Genomic DNA, 20,068 nt, shown 5'->3' with positions numbered 1-20,068 from the left:
ACCTTACACAGGAAGGGTGGGCTGCATTTCAGAGGAGGGAAAGACAGCAAAGTGAGAGAAAGAAGGCGAAGACCAGGTCCTGGTTGTTTCAAAAGTGCAACTGGATTTTTTTTTCCTTGAGGAAAAAGAAGAGGAGCTAAAAAGAAGAAGGGGAAGGATAATTAAAAGAAGAAGAGGAGGAGGAAGAAGAGGAAGAGCTAAAAAGAAGAAGAATTAAAAGAAGAAGAAGAAGAAGAAGAAGAAGAAGAAGAAGAAGAAGAAGAAGAAGAAGAGGAGGAGGAGGAGGAGAAGGAGGAGGAGGAGGAGGAGGAAGAGGAGGAGGAGGAGGAAGAGAAGGAGATAAAAAGAAGAGGAAGGATAATTAAAAGAGGAAGTAGAGGAGAAGGAAGAGGAGGAGGAAGAAGAGGAGGAGCTTAAAAGAAGAATTAAAAGAGGAAGAAGAAGAGGAAGGAGAAGAGGAAGAGGAGAAGGAGGAAGAGAAGGAGATAAAAAGAAGAGGAAGGATAATTAAAAGAGGAAGAAGAGGAGGAGGAGGAAGAAGAGGAGGAGATAAAAAGAAGAAGAGGAAGGAGGAGGAGGAGGAAGAGGAGGAAGAGGAGAAACATCTTCTTCCTCCTCCTCAAGGAAAAAACAGTCCAGCTGCCTTTTGAAAAAGCACCTTTGCGGTAACCACCCAGCTAGTTAACAACGGCAATTCATCTAATCCAACTTTCCCAACCTGGCACTCTCCAGATGGGATACGTTGGCACCTTTTCAAATTGCCAGATGTGTTGGAAGGGTCACCATCCTGTCTCCATAGTGGCATCCCTGTGGGCAGCCCATTAGGAAGAGCATTATCCTTCCCTGAAGTTGCTCTGCAAGAACTGATAACCAGCAGCAGACTGGTTATCTCTGAATACAAAGTCTTGATTTTTCCATCCTGATTAAAGTGTGTTTCTCCCATCGTCTCCTTTTCTGACATTCTCTTCCTCCTTTACCTTGTCCTCTTTTTTTTTGAAAACAGAAATCCCTCCTGCCAGAAAGCTTTTGCAGTAGGCATGGCTGATTGATCGTCCATCAGCTTCCGAACCAGCTATGCGGAAGAGATAAGCTGGGTCACAGAAAGACCAAGAGCAAAGGCCTGCTTTTAATGCCAGACAGGACCTAAAGAGGAGGTCGCAGTTGTGCTCGAGTGCTTAAGGTGATGGAAGAACTGGTAGCAGCTTTTATTTATTCAGGTTAATATTTATGAATATTTCTGGCAGGTGACCCGACAATCTTTGCTCCTGAAATATGCATGAGCAAGGTCCTTCTGCTTAGAATTGCTGTGGTCCGGAAAACCTGCATCCAGCAATTATGAACAGCAAATAGAAGGCAGCATTGCTGCAATCACTAAAATATAAAATTTAGTGTGTTTTCACACAACATCTGCCACTGAAAGTTGGAATGGTGTTTATAGGCCTTGCAGCTGCTCTCCTTCCTAAACCTTCCATTTGGTCATTTGCGTTCTTTATTTAAAAACCCTTCTAAATTTAGTTTCACAGTTCACCCTTTAAGATGGCTTTAATTGGACTATAACTTGCCACTAGCTTTAGAAAATCCCTTCCCTTTTTTCCTTCCTTCCTTCCTTCCTTCCTTCCTTCCTTCCTTCCTTCCTTCCTTCCTTCCTTCCTTCCTTCCTTCCTTTCCCTTGCCTTCCCTTCCCTTCCCTTCCCTTCCCTTCCCTTCCCTTCCCTTTCCTTGTCACTGTTGCCTCCTAGCAACTGCCTGGACAAGTCCCTGAAGTTTTCTGCACATTGCTTTAGTCTTTGATATCCAAAACCAGTCAAGAGTTGTTAGGTTGCTGTCAAATGAAAGGCAGTCAATTACTGCCATCTTCGAAGCTGCCTATCAAACGTGATTGTGACGGCTGCAGTACAGCAGTTTCACTGAGTTCCTAAGTGTACAACATCCATCCTGTCTCCCAACATTCCTCACCGTTAGCCATTCTGCCTGGAATTGCTAGAATTTAGTTCAGCAACATCTGGAGGGCGCCCACACTACAAATCTACATACTACCAGATGTTTCTGAAATAATGATCTGATTTGGAAAGACTATTTTGTGCCCAGGTCTTAATTCTCAAAAATATTATGAATCAAACATTATTTCTCTGAATCATCTATCAACAAATAGGCAAAAGATAAAACTAAAAAGTAATTACAATTTTAAGCCTGGTTTAAGGTCAAGATGAGAACTGGCTAAGGCACCAGATTGGGAGACTGCAGAATTTTAGTCCTTCATTAGGCACAAAGGGTTGTCCAGTCCCTTCTTTAAAAGCCTCCATTGTTGGAGGGCCTATAACTTCTGGAGGCGATGCAAACTTTACAGGGGTTTACAGGAAACGTCAAGCAGCCACTGTCCTTTGTGGCACAGCCTCAGCTTCTCCCATTCCGCTCAGCAGCACATTTGCCACAGCTCAATGGAGAACTGGTGCAGCAGAGAAGGTTACGCTGCTTTAACAGCAAACACACGGCATTCTCAAATGGAGTCCATGTGTAAATAAAATAAAATAAAATAAAACCTGCTTTCTAAAAGAGTTGGGTGTGAAAAGGAGTTATTTTAGAGTTTGCTCAGCAGATCTAGTGGAGGTGGGAGAGAACGTACAAAAGAGAAACTAAGAGTAATTGTAGATGGTTTTATTGCTGAGGTAATTCCAGGAGAAAGCTGCAGCAAGAAGCAGAGAACTTTAGCAAGGCATGCTCTTAACAATCCTTGCAAAGGAACAGGCAACCTCCAGATGTGGTCCAAGCAACAGGGCAAAATGCCGAGGAATGAAAGTAAATACACACGACCCACGTGTAGAATCTTTCGGGGATGCAATCTGAGTTGGTCATACGGACCAAAGGTTTATTCTTCCAAGCTTTCTGGCTCCTGCTGAAGCCCAACTTCAGGGAATTGCTTTGTCTCTGGAATATGTGCACTGGGCTGTTCTATGCTTTGTATTTATATGGTTCCGGGTTGTATGCAGCTTTTAATTGTTGATTAGGGTGTTAATGGTGTTCATTAAGCCAACACCCTAATCAGCCACTAAAAGCCACACATTAGGAGCTACACAAATACAATGTGTAGAACAGCCCAGCACAGGTATTCTGGAGAGAGAGAGAGAGAGAGAGTTCCCTGAGGACGGGCCTGAGGCCTGAAAGCTTGAAGGAATCAGAGAAGAGGACATGTCTATGGAGATGCTCAGTCATCCAGGTCATAGTTATCCCAAAGGTGCTTTTTCAGGAAGCAACTGGACTTCCTTGTTTTTCTTTGAAGACGTTTCTGCTTCTCATCCAAGAAGCTTCAGCTCTGACTGGATGGTGGGGAATGGAAAGATTTATACTCCTGCAGACAGCTGTTCATTTGCATTGTTTTAGCGAGTGGTTAAAGTCCACATTTTGGACAGAGAGGAACTCTGGTTTGAAAGAGGGGGTCAAAGAGGCCCTCTGTGTCAAAACTGGACAGCCCTCTCTCAACAGAGGGGGAGGGATACGACATCGTCTATCTCCAGTCTACAACACAGTCCTTTCAGCAGTTCCAAGAAGGCTCCACACCCATTTGCATTGCTTAGGTGACCCTGAAGATGCAGATAAACCCCCAAGTGCCTTCAATGGCTCTCAGAAAGATTACTAATGACCAGATGACTGCAAGGACTATAAATCCTTCCATTCCCCAACAATCCAGTCTGAGCTGAAGAAGCTTCTTGAATGGGAAGCGAAACGTCTTCAAAGAAAAAGAAAGGAGTCCAGTTGCCTCTGAAAAAGCGTCTTTGGGACATGTGATTCACTTAAGAGCTGCAGTGATTTACTTAACGACCATGGCAAGAAAGGTCATAAAATCAGGCACAACTCAGCCACCTTGCTTAGCAATGGAACTTATGGCCTCTATCTCCAGTCTACAACAGTCCTTTCAACACTCCCAAGAAGGCTCCACACCCACCTGCATTACTCAGGTGACCCCGAGGACACAGATAAACCTCCAGGTAACTTTAATGACTTGCTAAAAGAATGCAAGTCTGCAGCTGGCAATTTATGACTTGTGGACTGCTAGTCCCAGAATTCCCCAGCCAACATGGTGTTTGAAGCCCACTTGGGTAAGGACCCATGGGTGGTTTTCAGGGATAAAAAGATAAAAAGGGAGTGATCAACAATGTACATATAAACCAGGTTTAGCTTTGCTTTCTTATCTCATGCCCCTGATTTTATTTATTTATTCATTACATTTAAATAGATTTTTTTTTTGGTCTTACCATTGCTCACTCCTGTTTGCCCTTTGTAGAATGAGAAAGCTGCATAACCTCCTGACTTTGACATTAAATTATTAGCAGGGGAAAAAATCATTCCTAAAATGAAGACTTTTTACTAAGCAAATAAGTGGCTTGTTTTTTTTTTTTAGAGCTTCCATCACTTTTGATTTTCCCTACCAACTGGATCCTGCAGCCTCCCATTTGGCTAAATAAGAAAGTAATTATAATGCCACATTTTGTTTAGCTTCTATCCTTTAGCGCTAATTACCGAGGATCATTTATGAGCTTCCCCCACAGAAAAATAATTGCCACATGCCTCCTTAAAAGAAACAAAGTCTCTGCAGTCTTTTCAGGATACAAAGGATAAACACCAATTAAAAACGATTGCACAAGCACTTCACAAATAAAACAAGAGTGTAGCAAAGATTTTAATAAAATGAAACTAATAGGCCATTTCTGGAACATTGCATTGACATTAGAAGTAAAAGAAAATTTAAAAGAGAGAATTTCTTTCTGTTAAATTAGTGACAAGAGAGGGAAAATCCCCCCCAGAACTGTATTTTTTAAAAAAACCACTTTTCTTTTTATTAATTTCTTCAAGGAGAAAAGAGATAAAGCAAGGCGTTGCTGAAGAGTTTAAGAACAGCTGTTCTGCATAATTGGGAAACTATTTTTCAGAAATGAATAGCCAAAGAATATAATTTGTCTTTATTTCATTTTGCATGCAAGAAACTTTTTATGCTCAGAACACAGTCCAAAACATTTTTTTCTTTTTTAAAAAAGTCATTGTTACCATTTCCCATCTTACAGTAAGCTTCCATACAAAATCTATATTTTTTTTCCCAACAGTTTTCGTCCTTCACTATTTTAATTCTAAAACCACCTGCATTCTAGCGCATCAGAATAAAATCTGCTTTGTGCGTTGGCTTGGACTTTACTGCCTTCTTGTTCTTTTCGCTCAGTAAAATTATTCTTATTTGGGACTGACCAGCACAGAGAAAAAACAGACGGGACTAAAGAAAATTAATCCCGTTTGACATTTTCATCCTTTAACAGAGAAATCTGACTTCAGATGCCAATGCAAATTCTAACTCTTTTTTTTTTACCAAGGTTGTTTGCATGTCAAATGGAGAGAGAAACACAACTTTACTAAAGCTTAACCCATTTCACACAAGCTGAATGTACTTTGGGGGGTGGGGTGGGGTGGGGTGGGGGTGGGAAAATGTAGCAGCAGGTTCAATGCAGTTACCTTGCTAACAACCTACAATTGCAGCCCAAACTCCATGAACTTAATTGTGGTAATTGTATAGGGGGGCTAATTTATTTGTTTGCTGAGAGTTATTAATCAGAGGACTGCCTCTTTTGATTGTGTTGGGGCACATTTATGATTAATTGCACGTTTAGAGTAATGCTATTTTGTGTTTCTGTTCGAAGAGGTCTGCTGCTCCGCTGGATACAAGTTGGTAGGTTCCAGCGTAGGGCAAATTGTGGTAACTATTCATTGACAACTCACCCGTTTTGTGTAGTCCATGGCCTTCAGAATGGAGAGATTGAGTGTTTCCAGTGATGCTAACACATCTTCATAATCTCCCATGTGGTCAGCAAAGTAATCTGAAGACCGGGAAGAGAAAAGGAAGAGGGGGGGAGGATTAACAGATCTGCTTCAAGGTTGACTCATAATACTGTAACTTCGGAAAGAGCACGGTACAAGCTGACAGCCTGTCCTAGTGACGGCTCTAAGGGCTGACCACAGAAAGCAGCTGCTCTGCCATCCACCTTATTAGCAAAAGGCTAGTAATAAATCACTGCCTCTCATCTGAGAAAGGGGAAAATGTTAAAGCAGAGAACTGTGTGATATTTTCAGCCTGCTTGAGGCACGAAACTTAGTGTTGTTCTTTTTCAACCATCAGCTGTCCTGCCTCCCTCATTTCCCTGTCCCCTTCCTTCCTTCCTTCCTTCCTTCCTTCCTTCCTTCCTTCCTTCCTTCGTTCTTCTCCCTCCCTCCCTCCCTTCTCTATCTTTCTTCCTTCCCTATTTCTCCCTCCCTCCTTTCCTTCCCTCCCTCCCTTTACTTCCTCTCTTCCTTTTCTGTCTTTTCCTTCCTTCCTTCCTTTCTTCCCTGCCTCCCCATTTCTCCCTCCCTCCCTCTCCTTTCCTTCCATCCCTTCCTCCCTTCATATTTCTCTGTCCCCTTCCTTCCTTTCCTTCCTTCCCTCTTCCCTTCCTTTCTTTCTTTTTCTCCCTCCACTTCCTTCCTTCCTTTTCAATCTTTTCCTTCCTTCCTTCCCTATTTCTCCCTCCCTCTCCTTCCTCCCTCCCTCCTTCCCTCCCTCCTTCCCTTCCTCCCTTTACTTCCTGCCTTCCTTCTGTCTCCCTCCCTCCCTCCCTCCTTTCCTTCCCTCCCTCCTTCCCTTCCTTCCCTCCCTCCTTCCCTCCCTCCTTCCCTTCCTCCCTTTACTTCCTGCCTTCCTTCTGTCTTCCTCCCTCCCTCCCTTCTTTCCTTCCATCCCTCCCTCCCTTCATATTTCTCTGTCCCCTTCCTTCCTTCCTTCCTTCCTTCCTTCCTTTCCTTCCTTCCTTCCTTCCCTCTTCCCTTCCTTTCTTTCTTTTTCTCCTTCCACTTCCTTCCTTCCTTTTCAATCTTTTCCTTCCTTCCTTCCTTCCCTATTTCTCCCTCCCTCTCCTTCCTCCCTCCCTCCTTCCCTCCCTTCTTCCCTTTACTTCCTGCCTTCCTTCTGTCTTCCTCCCTCCCTCCCTCCCTTCTTTCCTTCCCTCTTTTCTTTCCTCCCTCCCTAGATTCACATCCTGCTTTTCAGGCAGAAGCAGGTGGTGTTCGGATGTATGTATTTGTATAGTACACCTGCTGCTCGGTTCCAAAAGGGTTCTGAGCAGTTTACAAATGATACAGAAGTAAAATAGGAGGAAGGGTAAAATTAAAGGTAAAGAGGATGGGACCCCCGACAGCAGGCGGGACCATCAGCCTGTCTTGGCAACGAAGAGACGGAAGTGGTGGGGAGCTTCTCCCTTCTAGGGTCAACCTTTAGCAAGGTATGTTCTTACGATGCAGGAACAGGGAGGTAGCGCCGGCAAGAGGGAGGAATGCTGGGAGTCGCAATTCCACAACCTCTGGAGAACTGCCAGTCCTCCTCCCCTGCTTCATAGGAATCAAATAAAAATATTTGCACGCAGAGATGCTGAAGTTGGATAGGGCTCGCAACTTGGGAGTCCTCCTAGATTCACGGCTTACCCTGGAAAACCATATAGTAGCCGTGACTAGGGGGGCTTTCGCCCAGGTTCGCCTGGTGCGCCAGTTGCGGCCCTATCTGGAACGGGATGCCCTGTGTACGGTCACTCATGCGGTCATGGCATGGCCTCTCGCCTGGACTACTGCAATGCTCTTTACATGGGGCTTCCCTTAAAGACCACTCGGAGGCTCCAACTGGTACAGAATGCGGCCGCGAGAGTTGTCTTGGGAGTTTCCCGGTACTCCCATGTTACACCTCTGCTCCGTGAGCTGCATTGGCTTCCAGTTGCCCTCTGGGTGAGATTCAAGGTGCTGGTGATGACCTATAAAACCCTACATGGCATGGGTCCGGAGTACCTCGGGGACCACCTGCTGCCGGCGTCAACTTCCCTCCACCCTGTGCGTTCCCACAGAGAGGGCCTCCTCAGGGTGCCTCCAGTCAGAGAAAGTCGGCTGGTGGCCCCCAGGGGGAGGGCCTTCTCTGTGGGCGCCCCGGCTTTATGGAACCAGCTGCTGGTTGAGCTCCGGATGGCACCGGACCTTCGCTCCTTCCGGCGCGGTCTGAAGACCCATTTATTTGAACAAGCTGGCCTGGCCTGATGGGGGACGTTAGGGTTTTTAATGGGTTTCTTATATTGTTATTGTTTTTTTATCTGGGCACTTGTTTAATTCTCTTTTAATTTTTGTATTTGCTATTTATATATGCCCTGTTCACCGCCCTGAGTCCTTCGGGAGAAGGGCGGTATACAAATTTAATAAAATGAAATGAAATGAAATGAAATGAAATGAAATGAAATGAAATGAAATGAAATGAAGTTGGGAAGAAAGATTCTGGCTGGATCAAAGTTACAAGGCCCTGAAAAAAGTGACCTACGACCCAGTCCTTGCGCTTAAAAGAAGGACAAGAAAGGAAAGCAGTAAAGGAAAAGCAATCCGAAAAGGCAGAAGCTATTAACAGTGAGAATGCGCAACACACGAGTGTTGAAAAACGTGTGTTTCTGTGTGTGTGTGTGTGTGTGTGTGTGTGTGTGTGTGTATCTGTCTGCCTGTCTGTGTGTGGAGTTGCTCGTCATTCAGGGCATCTTCAAAGATGTGCCTGGTCCCTACTAGACAAAGAAAAACACCATTGTAAGGTAGTCCTCGACTTACAACAGTTCATTTAGTGACCATTCAAGGTTACAACGGCACTGAAAAAGGGACTCGGGACCATTTTTCATACTTGCGACCGCTGCAGCATCCCCATGGTGTCACATGATCAAAATTCAGACGCTTGGCAACTGACTCATATTTATGACGGCAGCAGTGTGCCGGGGTCATGTGACCCCCTTTTGACACCTTCTGACCAGCAAAGTCAATGGCAGAAGCCAGATCCGCTTAACGACCGGATGACTAATTTCACCACTGCAGTGATTCACTTAACAAACGTGGCCAGAAAAGTCGTTAAAAATGGGCCCAAACTCAATTCACAGAAATTTTGGGCTCAGTTGTGGTCGTAAGTCAGGGACTATCTATAATTCGAACGCCACCAACACTTCTGACGGCTCCCTACTAAACTCGGATTTTTTGCTGCCTCCAATTTCAACCAGAAGTACTAAATCCGAACACAGTAGGCGTTTATTTGTAAAAAAAATATGAATAAAATCTGAACGGGATGCCCCCACTGGCAGATTCGTAACCAAACTGACATTTCTTGCAGCACTCCCCTATAAATAACTTCCAGAGACAGATTATTAATTAGCCTCCCGGGGCTTAATTAAAATGCCATATATCGGTTTGAACAGAATGCAGGATGGGAGAAGCGACCAGGAACGGCTCTAATCGGTGCACAGCGCCACTCAGCCAGGGCCAGCTTCAGCTGTTCGCCCTTGATAAAAACTCAGATGCCTAATTTTCAGCTGCTGCTGTCGCTCCCCTGCATCATAGAGAAAAGAGAATGAGAAAAAGAATCACTGTGCAGAGCTGGCTTTCGAAAGAGAAATGGACAAAGCCACTCCTTCTGGAGATAAAGCCCCAAACTCCATTGCATAGGCCAGGAACCTTCAGAAATAAAAAACACAGCTGTTCTGTACCAGCCTACTACCGGCCCTGCAGAAAAGGCAGGGACAACCCCTTTACAAACGGCAAGAGGCTGGAACTAAGCCTGCCAAATTTATTAATATAAAACAGAGCAAAACAAGACACGAACCTTGAAACAGGAGCTATTCAAACGGTTGCCTTCAGCAAACCAGCCCTCCCACGCATTCCCCTTTTAAACAGTTCAGGGCGTGGCTTCTCTCTGCCTCCTTCCGAGGTGCCCCATTGCCTTCCTCTGTTTACTCCTGATTGACTGCCTCCTGCGTCGGGCGTCCTTGAACAAGGCCAGCTGAGGGTCATCTTCATCCACGCTGTCAGGCTCACACAGCTGGGTCTGTGTCGTAACCAGGAGGGAGGGGCCTGGCTGAGGGCTCTGCGGAGCCTCAAGGCCATCATCAGCAAGCTCTCCAACACCCTCAACAAGCTCTCCAACACCCCCCTCCTCCTCCTCTGAATCGTCTGACCCAACTGCCGAACCCACAGGCTGACCCTGAATCACAACAACAACTGCTATATGGATGAGGACACTCTCTAAACCATCTGTCCAACTAAAATGGGACTAGGAAACCATTTTTGTTACATTTTGCAAACACAGGCTTGCATTTAGGACCTTTAAGTAAGGGCTGAGAACATAGAACACAGCAGTGGTGGGATTCATACATGTGAAAAACCGGTTCTCTGTGTGGATGCCGCTTCCGGAAGTCCGTTCTGAGCCCGGGAAACATAAAAGTAGCTACCGGTTCTGCCGAAGTGGTGCGAACTGGCTGAATCCCACCACTGGAACATAGAATAACAATGTTGGAAGGGATCTTGGAGGTCTTCTAGTCCAACCCCCTGCTCAAGCAGGAAACCCTATATGATTTCGGACAAATGGTTGTCCAATCTCTTCTTACAAACCTCCAGTGTTGGATCATCCACAACTTCTGGAGACAAGTCATTCCATTGATTAATTGTTCTCACTTTCAGTAATTTTGTCCTTATTTCTAGGCTGGATCTCTCTCTGATAACTTCCCTCCACTGCTTCTTGTCCTGCCCTCAGGTGCTTTGGAGAAGAGGTCACACACACACACACACACCCGTCTTCTCTGTGACAGCCCCTCAAATATTGGAGGACTGCTATCATGTCACCTTTAACTCTTCTCTTTGATAGGCTAATACTCAGTTCCCTCAACTGTTCATCATACGATTTAGCCTCCAGACCCCTAACCATCTTTGTTGCTCTTCTCTTCCCTCTTTCTAGAATCTCAACAACTTTTTTGTATTGTGGCAAGCAGAACTAAACACAGTTTTCAAGTGTGGCCTCACCAGTGTGGTATTATCATGTCAGGTGATCTTTAAACTATCCCTCTGTTGATGCATCTTAGGACTGTGTTAGTTTTTTTCGCAGCTGCAGCACACGGCTGGCTGATACCTAGGTTCCTGTGTTTGTTTCATCTGTTTGCATGTTACCCCCACATCAGTAAACCTGACAGTTGCTTGACATGCTGGTCTATTTCACATAACATGCTAAGACAATACTTGGTATGTGCAGACTTGGTATGTGCATATATTCCCTTGAGCAGTAAATGCCCTGCAGGAATTTAATAAAGTGTTCAGAGTAAGAAGGAAGTCAGCGTATAACAATTCCAGCCCTGTTCTATAGGTACAGACAGGTACAAAGGGATGGGGTCTCAACTGGAATGTCACATCTATTTTGATCCCCATCCTGACAAAATGCTACCGGCTCCTGTTAAAAGAGGAGTGTCCAACTGTGGCAACTTTAAGACTTGTGGACTTCAATTCCCAGATTTGGCTGGCTGGAGAATTCTGGGAGTTGAAGTCCACATATCTTCAAGTTGTCAAGGTTGGCCAATCCTGCATTAAAATAACAAACGGCAAACCAGCATTCATTGTGCAATCAAGACATAAAAGGTACTCACCACACAACTCCTTGGTATCCACGTTACTTGAAAGGAAAGAAGAAAAAGAAAAGAATGAGAATGCAGGAAAGAAAAGTGGGGGGGAGTAGAAAATTTAACTCTAAGCAATTCACAACCAGTTAGGCAGAAAGAATTTGCTGACGTGTTTGAAGGCGTTTACACCACGCTGCTGTCTTCGAAACCTAGCTTTCAAAAGTCACGTGCCAGGACTTTTTCAGAACAAGGGTTCCTACACTGGTCCTAACTGATTTTACAGTGGATCGGAGCAGAACGGAGTCTTGTTGTCTCTGCTAACAAAGTCACGAATAGCAAGATAATCGATTAAGCCGTAATCTCTTCCCTGGGCAGATAATGCTTGCCACAATATTGCTGGAGATATAGTTGGGTGTTCAGAAATTCTGGAGCCCTGATATATTGCTTTTCATACATACATGTAGAGCTGTGGCGGTGCAGTGATTAAAATGCAGTATCGCAGGCAAACTTTGCCCACAGCCTGGAGTTCAATTCTGACCCGCTCAAGGTTGATTCAGCCTTTCATCTTTCTGAGGTCAGTAAAAGGAGGACCCAGATTACTGGGGGCAATATGCTGGCATTGTAGATCCCTCAGAGAGTGCTGTAAAGCACTATGGGGTGTCATATGAGTCTAAGTGCTATTGCAGCCTGGATGTTTATGGGCTCCATATTCAGGCTGCTTTTATTGTTTATTTTTGTTTTAGAGTTACAAGTATATTGTGTGTTAATCATATATTTTAATTCTTTTTTAAAAAATGAGCTGGCTGGGTCACCATCTTCCTCATATGAAGTTCATTCCCCCTCCCAAACCAGCCCACCCAACTGTTTCAGTTGCCACTGGGTTTGAGATAAGCAGAAGTGCTTTATCAACTGACTCCGTGACAAGCCTATTTTCACCTCCCTTTGCTCATGTTTTTGCACAATCTTTTATCCCGATAAGGTTTCCAATGCTGCCTGTGATTGACAGCTCTGTCTTGCCCAGTAACTTCCAATCCATCTGTCCTTAAAAAAACACACCAAGAAAATGAGAAAGAAAAAAACCCCATCAGCCCCAATGCATTGTCATTTTACCTTCAAGTTCTTTTTTTCAGATTTAACTCTTTCTTCCAGCCTTAGTTGTGAAGCTGTTATAACGAATGGGTGTTCTGTACCAGCCTACTACTGGCCCTGCAGAAAAGGCAGGGACAACCCCTTTACAAAACGGCAAGAGGCTGGAACTAAGCCTGCCAAATTTATTGACATAAAACAGAGCAAACAGAGCAAGCAGAAACACGAACCATGAAACAGGAGCTATTCAAACGGTTGCCTTCAGCAAACCAGCCCTCCCACGCATTCCCCTTTTAAACAGTTCAGGGCATGGCTTCTCTCTGCCTCCTTCCGAGGTGCCCCATTGCCTTCCTCTGTTTACTCCTGATTGACTGCCTCCTGCGTCGGGCGTCCTTGAAGAGGGCCAGCTGTGGGTCATCTTCATCCACGCTGTCAGGCTCACACAGCTGTGTCTGTGTCGTAACCAGATGGGAGGGGCCTGGCTGAGGGCTCTGCGGAGCCTCTGGGCTATCCTCTGGAGGCTCTCCAACACCCCCCTCCTCCTCCTCTGAATCGTCCGACCCAACTACCGAACCCGCAGGCTGACCCTGAATCACAACAATGGGGAAAACTTCAGAAAGCTGCAAATATCCACTGCAAACCTAGCTTTTCTCCCAAGTCTTGGGCAGGGTGATGGGTACGTCCCTACAGCAGTGTGTCCCAACTTTAGCCATTTTAAGGTGTCTCAGAATATCCCAGCCAAGACTGGATACCAGCCAATAAACTAGGGTTTCTGTACCGCAATGGCTGGTTTTATACAACACGCTATACAACACGTTGTGATTCAGGCTCAGCGTGTGGGTTCGGCAGTTGGGTCGGACGATTCAGAGGAGGAGGAGGGGAGTGTTGGAGAGGTTGCTGAGGGGGTTGGAGAGCTTGCTGATGAGAGCCCTCAGCCAGGCCCCTCCCACCCAGTCACGACGCAGACCCAGCTGTGTGAGCCTGACAGCGTGGATGAAGATGACCCACAGCTGGCCCTGTTCAAGGATGCCGGACGCAGGAGGCAGTCAATCAGGAGTAAACAGAGGAAGGCAATGGGGCACCTCGGAAGGAGGCAGAGAGAAGCCACGCCCTGAACTGTTTAAAAGGGGAAGGCGTGGGAGGGCTGGTTTGCTGAAGGCAACCATTTGAATAGCTCCTGTTTCATGGTTCGTGTCTTGTTCTGTTTGCTTTTGTGTCCATAAATTTGGCAGGCTTATTTCAGGCCTCTTGCCTTCTTGTAAAAGGGGTTGTCCCTGCCTTTTCTGCAGGGCCGGTAGTAGGCTGGTACAGAACATCCTTGTTCAAAAGCTTCTTTAAACAAGTTTGTGCCTTCAGGTCAATTCCTAAGCTCAAATTATATTTCAGAACAAGGAAAAGGACATCCTTTTCACTGAGGAGGAGGAAGGGAAGATTCCTAAGGATACCTAAGATCTGAGACGAAAGCCAAGACTATGATTCTATTATAGATTTACGCAGGGCTGACCCAACTCTCTATTTTTCCATTTTTTATGGAAATCGAAAATCCTCCTCCTCCTCCTCTTTTAGCTTACCAGAATCTAAGACGAAATATCTTTCCTTAGGGTTGGAAGAATTGATTTTTTTTTCTTGCAGTGCATAGGAATTGCATTCTTTAGCTTGCCAATAAAAATGTTTCTCCGCAGTCAAGTTTGATAAAGGAATAAATAAAATTATGCCAGTTCTTTCTTCATCTGGGATAATTTTTTTGGCCATTTTGTTTTACCCAAGGGATCAATACACACACACACACACACACACACACACACACACACACACACACACTTTCATTTATTCTTGTAAATAGAATTGATATATAAAGTTGCCAAAGCTGAATACCCTAAAACTGCTATTCTCTGGCAGTGTATGAGAAGGACAGGCAGAGCCTGGAGGTGGAGTCAAGTGGGTACTCACCCTAGAATCTTTATGTTCCTATAAGAGGTCCAGGTCCAGCCCCTCTTGAATTGTTAACTCTTATCTAGCACCAATTTAGCGCTGACCACTAATAGGACAAGATTCTTCTGTATAGGCATGAGCAATAAATCAGCTTAGTTGGAACTTAAGGTGTGTCCTGAGACTTTGTGCCTGACAAGGACAGCCAGTGGGATGTGGGAATTTTATCCAAGAACACCACATTAAAAAATAATACATTTCATTTACTGAATGTACACTTTATCTACCCACCAATAAAAATGATTTAGGTCACATATCATATATCATCACTGAGAATCTCCTTATTTCAATTTTTACAGACCTATATGCAGTCCTGCGTGCATCTATTTTTTACACATACAAACCAAGAACATTTCAATTCTGCACAGCTTTGGGGGAAAAAATTCATCATTGTATAATTGCTGCTACTCAATAGAGTTATAATAAATGCTCCATGGTTTTTAACCTTTTTACTGGAGTTCAAATGACTGTGTTAATTGTGTTGAATGTTATATCTGATAAGACTCCATAATTTGTTTGCTATGGAAAAAAAGTAGCCAGTTTTATTACAGGTAGTCCTCAACTTACAGCAGTTTGATTATTTACAATAGCACTGACAAAAGTGTTTTATGTCTGCTTTTCACACTCATGACCCTTGCAGCATCTTCACATGGTCACATGATCAAAATTCAGGTGCTTGACAACTGACCCACATTTACAAAGGTTGCAGTGTTCTGGGGTCATGTGGTCCCCTTTTGCAATCATCTTTTCAGCTTTTGACAAGCCAAGTTAATGGGGAAGCCAGATACACTTAACAACCATGTTACTAACTTAACTGTCATAAGCTGGTCCAGAACTGTCCATGGTACTGAAATTCAGACTGCCTTGTCGCAAACTTTCAAACCATGTTTCTCAAGCTTGTCAATTTTAAGAGGTTCCGACGTCAAGTCTTAACATATTCTAGGAGTTGAAATCCACGTATCTTAAACTTCCTGAGGATCAGAAAGACCGCTTTAAGAAAAAGAAACATCCTCACATCCTGGTTGATTTTACATTCTCCTTCCTGAAACAGTTCTCAAAAGCTGGTCCTATTACATTTTGATCTAACAGAGGTTGCTTATAGAAGCTGCATGACAGCAAGTTTGATATAACTGCAGGAGATTTTTTCCCCCCAGATATTATGCTGGAAAAAGTTGAAGCAAGAAAATATGCCACTTGCTTTGGACTGAGGACAAGAGGTTTCTCAGGATGTGAATCTGATTCCAAGTCTCATTATTTCAGCTAAACAATCAATGTTCAGAGATGGCAGGACTTGCATTCCAGCCAAACTGCCGGCCTGAAGGCCAGTTGCGACATGTGGAGGCCACGCCCACCCTGGCTCTGGCAATGCGAAAAAAGTCACGATAGGTCACCACACATCATGTGACACGGCGAGTTTGACACCCATGTTCTAGACCAACGGTTCTGCGCTTGGGCAGATTGCAATTAGAATTAAGCAATTAAAATAAATATTGTCCCTCGTTTCTGAGTAGCAGTTGTGGTAGTTACCAGATGGCAAAGGCTCTTTGTGGAGAAGATTTTAGAATTCAGTATAAAATAAAAAGTTAACCGATCAGACCATTTTCTAAGAGAAAGTGAGCTGTTTCAAACAGTTGAGTTTCAAAAGGATGAGTTAAGTCGAGGCTCAATTGATGCAAGTGATGAATCAGAATGATCTACAAGATACTGTTTGAAGTGACAAAATTAATGGACCAGAGGAATGCTGTGGATATAATTTACTTGGACTTCAGTAAGGCATTTGATAAAGTAGACCACAACCTATTACTTGATAAGACAGAAAAATGTGGGTTAGATAGTATCACCACCAGATGGATTCATAGCTGGCTGACCAGCCATACTCAGCGCGTGGGCCTCAATGGAACTGCATCTACATGGAAGGAAGTGTGTAGTGGGGTGCCCCAGGGCTCTGTTATGGGCCCAGGGCTCTTCAACAACTTCATCAACGATTTGGACAAGGGGATAAATGGGGAACTCATCAAATTTGCAGATGACACCAAGCTGGCAGGAATGGCAAACACTCCAGAAGATAGGCTTAAGATACAGGAGGATCTGGACAGACTTGAACATTGGGCGCTATCTAACAAAATGAAATTCAGTGGTGAAAAAAGTAAGGCTCTACATTTAGGCAAGAAAAACCAAATGTACAGGTATAGTATAGGTGGTACTTTGCTCAAAAGTAGTAACTGTGAGAGGGATCTCGGAGTTCTAGTGGACAACCACTTAAATATGAGCCAGCAGTGTGCTGCAGCTGCCAATAAAGTCAACACAGTGCTAGGCTGCATTAACAGAGGGATAGAATCAAGATCACGTAAAGTGTTAATACCACTTTATAATGCCTTGGTAAGGCTACACTTGGAATACTGCATCCAGTTTCAGTCACCACAATATAAAAAAACATGTTAAGACTCTAGAAAGAGTACAGAGAAGAGCAACAAAGATGATCAGGGGACAGGAGGCTAAAACATATAAGGAACATTTGCTGGAATTGGGTATGTCTAGTTTAATGAAGAGAAGGACGAGGGGGGACATGATAGCAGTGTTCCAATATCTCAGGGGCTGCCCCAAAGAAGAGGGAGCCAAGCTATTCTCCAAAGCACCTGAAAGCAGGACAAGAAGCAACGGATGGAAACTGACCAAAGAGAGAAGCAACCTAGAACTAAGGAGAAACTTCCTGACAGTTAGAACAATTAACCAGTGGAACAACCTGCCTCCAGAGGTGGTGAATGCTCCAACACTGGAAGTTTTTAAGAAGAGACTGGACAGCCATTTGTCTGAAATGGTATAGGGTTTCCTGCCTGACCAGGGGGTTGGACTAGATGACATTATTGTTGTTGTTGTTGTTGTTGTTGTTGTTGTTGTTGTTGTTAAGTCTAAGAGAAGACTTAGAAGATGATAATTAATTCTAACAAGCTGATGATTAATTGAATGGGAAATCACTCTGGTTTTGAGTTCTCTTGTTAAATAGCCTTTGACCCAACCTTTGTTGAATACAGTATGGAGAGAACGTACTGTACTGAGGCTACAGAAATTCTAAAAGCACATTTATTTTCTTTCTGTTTATAAGGTACATTGTCTTCACGCTTGTAGAATATGTTCAAATAAAGGAATTAGAATGTGATCAATCATGGTTTTGCCAGTGCTTCTAAGATCCTGTATGCAACAGGAAAAGGGAACTTTTTCGGTATCAATCTTGTGATTCCAGAAGGCATCAAATTGCCTCTTACAAACTAAGTAGCTTAATAGTCTGTTTTATTTTTGGTGGGGGGGATGAGTCCTTCGGGAGAAGGGCGGTATATAAATCAAATAAATAAATAAATAAATAAATAAATAAATAAATAAATAAATAAATAAATAAATAAATGTTCTTTGGTTTTTAGGGTTTTATTTTTGTTTTATAATTGAATTATCAGCATTTTTAAATATAGAATTCCAAAAGCTAATTCTCTAGAGAGGGCGGGTGAGAAAGACACTATATAAAATCTTTTCTTTTACCAGCTTTATTTTTAGACTGACAATAGCTATGATATAATTGACACTCGGAAGAAAGGTAAACACACAATGATTTGTTGCTACAGGCAACAATATTGGGAAAGCGATGTCATAAGAAAGATCGCTGCCTTGGAACTTGTGCCCTCTCCCATATTTTAATTTCTTTTAATATATCACCTATCACAGAACCCGGCCCCCTCTCTCTCCAGTGTAATTGGTCAAGATGTTTAAAAGTTAATTATTTTACAATTGGTGCCTTAATTAATATTTTCTATCACAGTTCCCATAGGCACCTGGTACAAGGTATGATGATGGTATTTATTTATTTATTTATTTATTTGTTCATTCATTCGTTCATCCATTCATTCATTCATTCAAATTTCTTTCCCACCCATGACACTTGCATGACTAATGCGTGATTAGGCAGGTCATTATGTCATCTTGCAAATGAGATCATGACATACACATCACTTACATTCTGACTATGGCAGCTGTTATGCTTCTCGCTCTCAACGTTGTTTTAATATGTTTGATACGGAGCGTTTTAACGTACACGTAGTCTTCAATTTGCAACTAGAAATTCCATTGCTAAGCAAGGCAGGAGTTCAGTGAGTTATGCCTGATTTTACAACCTTTTTTTGCCATGGTCGCTAAGTGAATCACTCCAGGATGCTGCAATTGTCATAAATACACGTTGGTTGCCAAAAGCCTGAATTTGGCTCATGTGACAGAGAGGGTGCTGAGGTAATTGTATCTGCAAGGACCACTTACAGCAGTGTCCCAATGTTTGAGGGGCTGCCACAAAGAAGAGGGGGTCAACCTATTCTCCAAAGCAACAGAAGGCAAGACCAGGAACAGTGGATGGAAACTAATCAAGGAGAGAAGCAACCAAAAACTAAAGAAACAAGTAACCAGTGGAACGACTTGTCTCCAGAGGTTGTGGGTGCTTTTAAGAAGAGACTGGACATTCTGGGAGTTGAGGTCCATGATTCATAAAAGAGCCAAGGTTGTCTACCCCTGGTATAGGGTCTCCAGCTTGAGCAGAGGGTTGGACTAGAAGGCCTCCAAGATCTCTTCCAACTCTTATTATCCTGTTCTGTTCAAAAGTCCAAGGAAGGCAGTTGATCCACAGTGCTTTCAAATGTCACTGTGCAGAATTGCCCTTCCCAACTGATCACTGGGCCCTTTCCCTCCGTGACCCTTTCTCCTTTGGCTGCTAGAAGGAACCTCATTGGAAGCTGAGTTTTGTTTTTTGTTTTAGCAATCAAAATTCCCATAGCCTCCAAAAGCTTTCCCCTACAGGCGTTGTAGCAATGTTCTCCAGATGGTGATGGTCCAACCCTGCTCTTCCCTCCCTCAACAGTAGCCTAGTGCAACGATGGCAAACCTTTTAGAGACCGAGTGCCCCAAACTGCAACCCAAAACCCACTTATGTATCGTTGGGTGCCGGGTAGGCGTGGCCTTTGGGTGGGTGTGGCCCTTTGGGTGGGCATGGCCCATTGGGTAGGCATGGCCCATTGGGTGGGGATGGCTGCAGTGGTAACGGCAAACTGGGTGGGACTAAAACGTTCAATCAATCAATTCCAACTTTGTGAGAACTTTTTTTCCCCCGTGAGAAGTTGAAATTGATTGATTGATTGAACCTTTTTTTTTTTGCCTACGGCTGCGGAGGCCTAAAGCGAAAATGTTTTATAAAACCCAGCTGAAGGCCTAGGACTGGGGCGACAGCGTGTGTGCCCACAGAAGGGCTCTGGGTGCCACCTGTGCCACACGTGCCATAGGTTTGCCAGCACGGGACTAGAGACTCTGAATTGATTTGAATCCTGGAATTGTACCGTACTGAAAATTTATCTTTCTTTGTGGCCCAGAATTCCTTTGGCTCAGCTGGGCAGCCATGTCAGTTTGTTGAAGAAACAAACAAACAATACATCCCTGCCCACTCCTTGTGGGAAGACAGCAATGTTGCAGTTGTGTTTTCAGATGGTGGTAGAAGGGCTGCAGTGAAGACA

At 44.0% G+C, this 20,068-nt stretch overlaps 1 protein-coding gene across 1 annotated transcript in view; it reads right to left on the bottom strand.

The window, feature by feature from the left end:
- NECAB2 (N-terminal EF-hand calcium binding protein 2) overlaps positions 1-20,068 on the bottom strand; it is a gene marked incomplete at both ends in the record, with an annotated part of 152,207 nt that overhangs the window by 63,975 nt on the left and 68,164 nt on the right. Inside the window, 2 exons of the mRNA XM_083370720.1 lie at positions 5,761-5,858; positions 11,484-11,509. Of these exons, the coding sequence (XP_083226846.1) occupies positions 5,761-5,858; positions 11,484-11,509 (124 nt within the window). The remainder of the gene's footprint in view (positions 1-5,760; positions 5,859-11,483; positions 11,510-20,068) is intronic.

This window comes from Vipera ursinii (assembly GCF_947247035.1).
Source record: "Vipera ursinii genome assembly, chromosome: 10".
NCBI classification, from domain to species: domain Eukaryota; kingdom Metazoa; phylum Chordata; class Lepidosauria; order Squamata; family Viperidae; genus Vipera; species Vipera ursinii.
This window is presented reverse-complemented; position numbering and strand designations above follow the sequence as displayed.